This window comes from Coccomyxa subellipsoidea (assembly GCF_000258705.1).
Source record: "Coccomyxa subellipsoidea C-169, whole genome shotgun sequence".
NCBI classification, from domain to species: domain Eukaryota; kingdom Viridiplantae; phylum Chlorophyta; class Trebouxiophyceae; family Coccomyxaceae; genus Coccomyxa; species Coccomyxa subellipsoidea.
In genome coordinates this window covers 25,758-35,841 of record NW_005178037.1, presented here as the reverse complement: position 1 = coordinate 35,841, position 10,084 = coordinate 25,758, and the positions used below count along the sequence as shown (strand labels likewise).

Here is a 10,084-nt window from a genome sequence, read left to right as displayed (position 1 = left end):
AAAAGAGAAACTGAAGTCTCGGGAAGTTGTCTGCAAGCCCCGCCTTTTTTCCGACATTGAAGATACGCACTGAGAAGACTAACGGTCTGCAGCTGTGGAAGTTTCTCTTCTGAATGAAAGTCCACTTACATATACACAGAATGATATAAAAGTAAGCGTCGATGGTGCTGGTCGTCGATATGCGTGATCAAACCAGCGGCTCCTAGCTCGGGCTGCCATGCCGGGGCCCGCGGAGGCATCGCCGGACGGCGGCCTCAGCGGCCCGTATGCATTCCTGAGGGACTATACATGCTCCTCACTTAACGTCAAGCATGAAACCTTTCAGCGTCTCCTCAGCTCTGATGTCAGGTGGGTCAGCGGGGAGCTTCCAGCTGGTCTTCCTCACGTACGGACGGGAACCCTAGCTTTTAAGGCTTCAATCTTATAACGATCTTGATCAAAGCATCAATCTGAGTCGAAAGATCTAGTATTGTTCATCATTCGTGTGTTGTGCCGTGCGCACGGCTGAATCGAACGTCCCCTGATGCAATACAGGGTGTAACGTTCAGCTGCTTTTTGTTGTGTGTGGGTGTGTGTGTGTGTAGGCAGACTAGGCTCTAAGGGCTCTTATTGCGGTATATCCAGTGTAAATTCTTATTTTTGCTGCAATGAGCTGCAGGAGCGTCTTGACGGGCTTTGTCGAGAATGCCGACACCACCAGGCTTTTGGTGTTTCACGATGGGAAGGACATCACAGCGGTGAGACGCCCCCCAAGGGTGTAATAAAATCTTGGACTTTCTTGTGAAGCTGTGGTCTATTTTTCGAAGAAGAATACCACCACTCATACGTGTTCTGCTCCCAACAGGCATCCAAGCCACCATCCAAGCCCAAGAAGAAGATGGTTTACTTCATTAAGATCTCAAACGTCGTTCTGGACAAGGACAACATCAGCCGGATGGTGCGATATTACACTCCCATACTTCCAGTCGGCAATTTTTGTCTGAGACCATGTTATTTATCAGTCCTGCAAAGGCCCAGGCTGCCGCTAATGAAATGCACTGCTCAGACATAAGGTGCATGTTTTCAATATTTTGATGACCACTGCGGGCAGCGCCGGTTAATCAAATCAGCCCTTGATAGACTAGAATCCGACCTTGACTCAGCTCTAGCTGTAAATATGTTCAATCCTCCTCTCCTCAGACAAAACGGATGCCCAGGTGTTGTGCGGAGACCTGGGTGAGTCGCCTCTGGAGGTGCTGAGCGCCTTCAGCTCGGAGGTTGCTCTGCCAATGCTGCGTCAGCAGGTCACCCGCGGCGCATGGCACAGTGCTGCCGCCCTGGAAGTCACCCACAGCCTCCAGGAATTTGCCTCGAGCGGTAAAAATCCCCCTAACTTGAGCATGCAATCTTGCCATCAGATGTTGCTCATGTCATGAGAGGCAAGCTCTCGTACTTCATACAACAGCGACAGAGCAATCTGCTGTGCAATGCAATTCATAAGTCATTCCTTTCTCTGATGGCAGCCTTGCCGACCAGAAAGCCAACACGCCATTCCTGCCATGTAATGTACAGCACTTTCTGTTGCCCAACCAGGCATGTGTTGTCGGGTATTGTACAAGGACCCCAATAAGACTGACACCTTGGAATTGTCCAAATTTCGTATTATCAGAAAGGTAATAAGAGCCGTTCAGCACAACGTCAAAGCCCTATCTGATGGATTTCAACATCCCCGATCAGGCTGTCCCCTGTACATGGCATTTGTGACAAATGGCTGCACACGTCGAAACTTATTCTATGGCACGGAGGTCCTAACCGGACTGTTCTGCTGCAGCGTACATTGCCCTGGGGCACATGAAGGGTCAGAAGCTGCTGCCGATGCCCGCTTCCTGGGTGAAAGCAACGCCACCTGCCAGCGGCGCATCCACCCCGGTCCCTGTGACTAACGAGGAGGTTCACTCCATAGAGGCGGCTGTCAATGGCTGGATGTGCCTCATCAAGGACGTCCTGGGTGCCACCTCTGAGTCTAGCATCCAGGTGACTGCTCTTTCAGAGGTACCCTTATACCTGCAAAAGTCATGCAGCATGACATACTTTTGCAGGACTGAAAGGAATGTGGGGTCTGTGGCCAAAGCACAATGCTGGATGCATCTTGTCTGGACAGCGTTGCAGCCTATTTGGCAAAGTGTGGTACTCCATAGTTCGGTGTCTGCTAGACAGATCATCAACACCCAGATGGGATATCTGTTTCAGACTGCTTCTCCTTCTTCCAGAAAGTCCCTACTATTACTGAAAGACTTTTCAAAGGTGAACCTTGGCATTGTCTGAGTGTGTGAATGTCTGCAACCCACAGCAATACTGATTCTATCTGAACTGCAAGATACAGGAGATGTCAGACGCGGGACCATTGGCTGAGCTGGACTTCTGGGCAGCTCGGGCAGCCGATTTGGTCAGCCTGGCAGCCCAGCTGGGTAGCGAGCGAGTGCAGGGCCTTGCACACAAATTGGAAGTCGCCGGATCCACATATGCGCCCGCGCTGCAAAGGTGCGCCTGCATTACTTGAGCGGAGAGTACTTCGACCGTGCTGCCATCATGATTGGTTGGCCAGAGAGTATCACCTTAGATCTCATTGAGAGTCGGGCTGAGACAAAGGAACTCCCTATGCAGCCCGCATGAAACTACCTCAAACAGAGTCTGCAAGCACAAACCTCAGAATGATAAGCTGCTGCAAATACTGGTTGCCACAGAGCAAAGCTGGACATTTACACAGCATCGTGCTTGCTCTGTCAATCTTTGTGTTTCCTGGGCTGCAGGCTGGTGCAGGAGGTGGAGATTGCTCGTGTGGAGGCGGTCGACAACGCCAAGTACCTGGCGCCACTCCGCAAGCCGCTGCAGCGCTTCACTGAGAGCGATGATTTCAGTGCCCTCCCTGACAAGTTCAAGGTACTGTTCACAGAATCATGATTTTGTGACAATACCTCTCTGTCCTGGTGCCGTGAAGGTGAAAGTGAACATGTTGGTACTAATGCATTGCCTATGTTGGCTTCAGCACATGCTAGGAAATATACAACTGCGGAGCATTGCGCATTGAAGCAGGTAGGACAGCCTGCATGCTGACTGCAGCCATCAGCTGAGTAGTGTTGTTCCATGCGTTATCATGTTATTATTGTGTATGACATGGGCGGGTGTGCGCAGGGGCTGTTCCACATGCTGCTGCTGGTGTGGCAGCACAGTGGCCACTACAACACTGCCGGCCGCATGGTGCCCCTGCTGCGCCTCATCATCGACAGCCTCATCTCCCAGGCCCGCAGGAACACGCCAGGTGCGTCGCTTCTCTTGCATGCAAGTTTTGCGCTCTCAGATCGGCAATTCTTGGCCAGGCCAGATGCTCGTGGTGACATCACTCAGTGTTGCATGCAACAAGCTGCTGCATGCAGATTACTTGCCTGTTGTGTTGCTTGAATTATGCATCTAAGCAGGAGCTAGACAAAAGAACTATTGAGGAAGACATGGATACCGGTTGCTTCTGTAGTGTAGCTGGTTATCACGTGTGCCTAACTCGCACAAGGTCCCCGATTCAAGCCCGGGCGGAAGCAATACTTTTTCTTCACATCTCCAGCCTCAAATAGCCATGGTCTATTTTATTTTGAAAGGGAGACGCAGATTCAGACCACATTGCCCTGTTTCACCTCTTTTGCTTTTCATGTGCGCCAAGACACTGGACCTGTATCGTGCATACCATATAGGAGGGGTGAGTAATACGCCTACAATGCATCTAGCAACACGGCTGAAAGGGTATCTTTCATCTATTTGACTGAGCAAGAATTTGTTGGCCTGCAGGGCCGGAGCTGCTGCAGATGGATCCGGCGGACGCTGCCGAGAGGCTGCAGGTGTCTCTGCGCGTCCTGGCCGCCTTTACTGCCTGCTACAAGGACTACAAGGTCTGACGTGTCACCACTATAGTTGATGCATGCAACGTCACCCCTTGCCATGGAATGCTTTGACAATGCCTGATGTGTTAAAAAATAGCCCGCTCCCTTACATGATGTTATCTGATACCAATAGCAGGCATGCAAAGGCATGCCTGGCCCCTCCTATGGGCATCAACAGTTCGAGCGGTGATACCCAGGCCATCTGCAGAATGAGCTCAATACCTCCACTTGAGCACCATACAGTATATCTGACGACGCCCAGGTGCCTCAGACATCTTGTCGGACCATTGTGCTAAGATATTCAAATCAATTTAAATGCTCACCTGCGCTGTGTGCTGGAATGCAGATCCGCAGCTTGACGGCGACGCCGGAGAACCCGTGGCGCTTTGGCACGGCGGCGGTGTTTGGGCACCTGCATGTGTTCCGGCAGCGTTTGAGCGACCTGGCCGACATCTGCACCACTGCTGTTCAATTTAGCCGCCTCGAACGCATTGAAGTCGGCGGCTCTGACGTGAGTGAACCTCTTTCTTCAGAGTGCACACAGCTTCTGCCCTGACGTATGAACAGATCTTGAACACATGCCACATGCGGAAGCAGTTCAATGTTGATGGCTGAAAGGTTTTGGCCTGAGAAGCGCCCGGTGGTGGCATGAGCACAGCAGAGAGAAGTCATGTCTCTCCCTACACCTGGTGATAATCACCTGGTAGTAAGCATGCATCAGAGGAGAGGAGAGGACTTAGAGTCTCCTGGTGTGTCTTTACCTTGGTTGATGAAATTCGAACATAGACCAGGTTCGAGAAGGTTGCCGTAGAAACGCTGCTGCAATGCACCTGGTCCTCATGGATATGACAGGCATGCACAGAATTATTTAGTACAGTTTTATTATATACAACGGTATTGTGTATAATTGCCATCGAGCACATGTGCTGGTGCAACAGGGCAAGGCGTTGACGCAGAACCTGCGAGTCATCCACGGGGAGGCGGCGGCCGCATTTGCGCGCGTGCAGGCGCTGCCGTACGACCCTCTGGACGCGGCCGAGACGGGCTTCGTGGCCGACAGCGCCGCGTACCGGGCCAGCCTGCAGGAGCTCGAACGCCGACTCGCCACCATCATCTCCCAGGTGGGCATTCATTTATTTTCGCTTGTGCGTGGGTGGTGGTATTTCAGCCCAACACGGTGTCCGTAACCCAAAGGCAAAGGGGCCCCACAGTCTCTTGAGTACTGAGAAAGAGTGCTCTGCATGCTGTAAAAGATAGCCCATGCTTGAGGTCGTTTGGTTGCCTGAGGCCAGAGGATTGCCTTCCTTCCGCAATTTACGAGTCTCAAGCCATCAGGGCTGTTGGAATTTAGTGGCTAATGATCCAGTCTGTGAGGCCAGAGCAGGCAATCTGTATGATGCCACTACACAGCGCAGGATCACAACAGAACACTTTCAAAGCCTCTTGTCTTGCACACTACATCAACCCTTTGCGTGACATAAAAAAAACCAAGGGTCCTGCATGCTCGATGTGAAGAGATGCATGCATGTGGGCAGGCGTATGATCAGAGCGGCTCGTTCGGCAGCGCGTTCAAGGCGCTGGAGGGGTTTGAAGGGTTGCTGGAACGCACGCTCATCGCCTCAGACGTGCGCCGCAGGGCCTCCGCTCTGCTGACCACCCTCACCATCGACCTGGCAAGGGTGACTGCTCTTTACTAAGGCTTTACGGTAGATGATTATATGTAATATTATAGAGGGTTGTAGGTGATAAGGTAGAAAGTACAGGATCGCACATGCAAAGATCATTGGTGTTGTGATTCCAGAGAAGCTGGCATGGGCAAGTGCTGTGTATGGTATTTATCAGAAAGTGATGTCTGGGTTGCAAGCACCAGGTTTGCTTGGTCAAGACCAAGCATGGTGTTGCTTTGTGATGAGTGTGCTGGGCTTGTTTTCAGCCTGGATGGGAGAATGGGTCACCACTGTGTGCAGCCCAGATGCAAATGTTTACCTAAATACCATGATACCATAATCCACTAGCTGCAGCTGGTCTGCAGACGCACCTTGTCTGTGACAGGAACTTGCGTGCAATGATCATAATATTTTGAACAGAAGAGACTAGGTGGGACGGAAGCTGGGCATGCATGTGTAAGGGAAGGAGCTTTTGCATGGCAAGGAAGCAGGATAGTGCTGAGGATCGTCGGGGCAACAATGCAGGTGTCGCACGAGTTCAGGAGCAGGAAGGATGCGCCAGTGCTGGGGAAGAACGCTGCGCCGCACTCTGGGGCTGTGGCGTGGGCACATGGCCTGCGTGACCGCATTACAGGTGGGGCCTCATCTACGGAAGAATATACCTGTAACTGCTTGTTTTCGATCGTGAGGACGCACGGCATACAGCAGTCCATGAAAAGCGGTATATGCAGTCAAGTCACATAGAAACATTCATAAGCATTGTCATGAGCTGGCAGTGAGCGGATTGGTGCGCACAGTGTATTTTGGCTAACTCGCATTTTCAAGTTAAATAATTTTGTGGATGGGACAGAATTTTTGCACTCAAGGAAGGTCTGGACAGCCCTCAAATGCATCTGTATGTGTGCACAGAGCCCATGGAGAAGGCTAAGGCGCTCGGCAAAGCAGCGCTGAACACCGAAGAGGGCCGCAGGGCGAGTGAGAATTACACCAAGCTCATGGCTGAGCTGGCGGCGTACAAGGCTGCCACGGTGGCGGACTGGTGCCAGCTGCTGTCGGACACCTCTGACCAGAAACTGAAGCAGCCGCTTCTCAGGCACGCACTGCCACCCTGCCAAGAGTGGATACTACTCTATTACTTCTGCTCTCTGAGAGTTCCCTAGAAGTTTTGCTCAAGCTTTCCTGCCAGCTCACCTGCCATGTCTGTATTGAGCCCTTCCATGTTGAAATAGTTCCAAACATATTTAAGCCGCTGCCTCGCAAGACTTCTCATTGGCGCCAGCTGCCATTGACTGCGTTTGACAGGGTAGCCATGTCTACATTTCTACAAACATGTCTCCGTATTTCAGTGGATAGCAGGCAGCTGAAAGTGGCGTGTTGCGCTGAGACACAGGATTGAGGCGGCGGATGGGTTGCCGCAGCTGGCGGTGAACTTTGACCCAGCGCTGGTTCGGCTGCTGCGCGAGGTGCGCTACTTCCTGCTCCTGCCGCAACTGCCCGCCGAAATCCCCGCCAACGCCCTAAAGGTGCGCGTCACGCCTGCTGTTTTTAATAAGTATAGAGTACTTTATTTTGGGTATATACTAAATTTACCCTAAAAAATCCCTCAAAAGGGACAAATTTGTAGGAACAAAATGTACAGACGTTTAAACACTTTAATTTCAAGTCCTGCTTATCGTATTACTCTATGCCTTTTCAAGCCATGTGAGGTTCAGTGCAAAGTGTGATATACCAACCACAAGAAAGCAAGAGTAGCTGGACGGTTCTCACATAGTAACAAGTGACGTGTGCGTGAAGTCCTGTACAGCTCTTCACCGCAGGTCCCTACAGAGGCTGACTGTTTTATTGTCACTCAGAACAGTTTCGCTTGTCTGTGTGTGCTGCTGGCACATATTTGCAACATGAAAAGATTGAAGCTTAGCGCATGTGCGCGCAGGTTCACGAGCGGTCCGACAGTTTCCGAGCGCAGATCAGCGCGCTGGAGATGATCTGCCACACCTACAATGACATCCAGCGCACAGTGGCCCCCGTAGAGAAGCCCCTGGTGCAGGCCAAGCTCGACAGCGTCGACGCCGCTCTTCAGAACGGCCTTGCGGTGAGTCATGGATGCACTTGTCAGCTTGTGTACTTGGCATTGGGCATGCATATGACTGGTACAGCAAGTGCATAAACCGAAAAGATAGGAGAGCATTAATGCAGGTGTTGCTTGGATTCTTTGATTTTAAAGGATTGGAAAGCGTCTAAGAACAGCAATACTTGGTATATTGAGGCAGTAACTCTCAGCCCAGGATACTGCCATGCAGTGTAAAATTTTGGCTCCACAGAATGTAGAGGATTGTGCGATACCCGATTAATATCCCTTGAATGCAGGTCCTCAAGCAGCTCACTTGCAGAACAGGTCAGCTGATGTGGCGGCGTGCATGCATGCACAGGTGCTGACATGGAACTCGCACAGCGTGGATGAGCGCATCAGCGAGACAATGTCATCGGTGCGTGAGCTGGACGAGCTGCTGAAGAGGATCAAGGGAGTTGAGAGACGTGCGCACGAGCTAGCGGCTGAGTGGTCCGCGCACAGCCTCTTCGAGCGCCGGGAGGGGCAGGTGCGATCCATGCTCATCAGTACACAACCACACAACCACTCACACAATCCGTTAGTTATGATAGAGGAAAGGGAGAAAAGGTAGACTAGGACACCTGTGCAGCTGTAGACCTGCATCTCTGTATGGTACTGTGTGCACAAGCAGCAGCAGCAGCGGAACACCTGAAACTAGCAACCTGACTAGGACCAGCAGCTCCCCAAAGTAGAGACCTGGCAACCAGCATGAAAGCACCTATTAGAGAAATCTCAGCCATGAAAAAGGTATCTATCATGATCAGGGCATGGCGCAAGACTGAGGGGAGTCCATGACTTCCCTGTGCACCTCGTTTCACGATGGGGGATTCTGCTGGATTAAAGGATTGGATCCTAGGGAGCGATGCAGTGAGTTTTGGTCCTGTGCATTCTTGTTATTGACAATTCGCTGTTCCTGCCAGCGGCAGGGTGGATATGCAGACAAGATGTAGGTAACAGCTGGCACAAAGACTGCCCCCTGATGGACTCGCCAGACCCAAGCACCTTATTGTGCATGTTCATTTCAAAACGCCGAAGCTGGATCGTTTATGCAGGCTGTCATTCGGGGTTTGATCCTTTTGCCACACTAACTGCCTTTTCCAGTAGGGAAGTCACTTATTTTCAGAATTGTCCAGAGACATTCGGAATTGTTGTCACTGCAGGTGCTGTCCTTCAAGGAGTTGCGCGCACAGTTCAGCGTCGGGTTTGGAGCTAAGAGCGCTGGGATCATCGAGGGTGGCCGCGAAATGGCGCGGTTGATGGCCGATACGCTGAGCGCGCTCAGCACGCTGGGTCGCGCGTCGCCAGCCTGGACCTCGTACACCGCCCACATCGCTGACATCATCGTCGCCGGGCTGCGCAGATGCGCGCTCGTCTCTCTGCGCTACCTGCGCTCCCTGGTGAGCAAGCCGATACTGATACCCATGTTTTTATCAGGCAAATAGCATCAATATCATCCAAGTAGATCCAAGAACTGCCGTCGTGTATGAGTGAAGCTGCTTCAGATTTTGTAGCAGTGTGGCAGATGCAGTCTGCCACCCAAGAAGCAAACTCAGCCGCATGTGCTACATACATTCTGCTGGCCTGCATGCGACTTGCACACATCATGGCTGTCCTAAAATAGAACTTCTATTCCAATTGCATACATTATGCAGACGGATCAATACATTGCGAGCATCAGCAACTTTGCAGCTGCTGCTCGCAACATCCTCTATCGTGTCTTGCAGCCACCTCCAGGAAACACCGGAACCAAATCCATGACAGCATGCTCAGACTGCTCTGCAAATCAGTTGCAACTTCAATACTGCAGGTGGAGCCGCAGTTATCTCAGAGGGAGGGGTATGTGCCACTGCTGGAGGTGAAGCTAGAGCTCTTCGAGGCTGAAATTCGATGGGTCCCAGAATTGGATATTAGTGCCAAATCAGGCGTCCATTCCATGCTTAACGACTGGCTGCATGCCTTCTGCGGTGTGGGCGGATTGGTCAGCTGTTTCGACGGAGACGAGGGCAAGTGCACCTGCTTAAGCTTTCCAACAACCATTGACATGCATGGTTTTATCCTGCGGGTGCTATCATGCAATGCTGACAATGGGTGCCAGCACCAATCATATACATGACAGCATGGATAGCCAGCATGTTGCCACTTTCAGTCTTGATGCAGGGCTCTCCACATCAGATGACTGTTAAGCAAACATGAAAAGTTCTCTCTCTTGCCGCAGGCAATTACTCCAAGGGGGTTGAGGAGGACGGCGCAGTGACAGATATTAGTCAGCAAATCCTGAAGGATTTGGCGGCGGCTGAATCAAATGCTGAGCTCTTCCGGACACAATTTGAGCGCTTTTCACATCTTTGGAGTACGCCTATGCAAGCGTCATTGCAGGTGCCCTTCTTTACTTTTCAATC

At 51.6% G+C, this 10,084-nt stretch overlaps 1 protein-coding gene and 1 non-coding gene across 2 annotated transcripts in view; both read left to right on the top strand.

The window, feature by feature from the left end:
* Positions 1–217: 217 nt before the first annotated feature.
* Positions 218–10,084, top strand: part of COCSUDRAFT_14688 (flagellar outer dynein arm heavy chain beta) — a gene marked incomplete at both ends in the record, with an annotated part of 33,683 nt that continues 23,816 nt past the window's right edge. The window contains 20 exons of the mRNA XM_005648313.1: positions 218–348; positions 659–737; positions 845–937; positions 1,197–1,356; positions 1,811–2,013; positions 2,363–2,520; positions 2,790–2,919; positions 3,172–3,298; positions 3,817–3,917; positions 4,255–4,419; positions 4,847–5,029; positions 5,444–5,587; positions 6,101–6,209; positions 6,485–6,692; positions 6,966–7,134; positions 7,518–7,667; positions 8,005–8,172; positions 8,846–9,082; positions 9,493–9,670; positions 9,883–10,061. Coding sequence (XP_005648370.1) covers positions 218–348; positions 659–737; positions 845–937; positions 1,197–1,356; positions 1,811–2,013; positions 2,363–2,520; positions 2,790–2,919; positions 3,172–3,298; positions 3,817–3,917; positions 4,255–4,419; positions 4,847–5,029; positions 5,444–5,587; positions 6,101–6,209; positions 6,485–6,692; positions 6,966–7,134; positions 7,518–7,667; positions 8,005–8,172; positions 8,846–9,082; positions 9,493–9,670; positions 9,883–10,061 — 3,072 coding nt within the window. The remainder of the gene's footprint in view (positions 349–658; positions 738–844; positions 938–1,196; positions 1,357–1,810; positions 2,014–2,362; positions 2,521–2,789; positions 2,920–3,171; positions 3,299–3,816; positions 3,918–4,254; positions 4,420–4,846; positions 5,030–5,443; positions 5,588–6,100; positions 6,210–6,484; positions 6,693–6,965; positions 7,135–7,517; positions 7,668–8,004; positions 8,173–8,845; positions 9,083–9,492; positions 9,671–9,882; positions 10,062–10,084) is intronic.
* COCSUDRAFT_t33 lies at positions 3,499–3,572 on the top strand. Its single transcript has one exon. It is a non-coding gene; the product is annotated as a tRNA-Val (tRNA).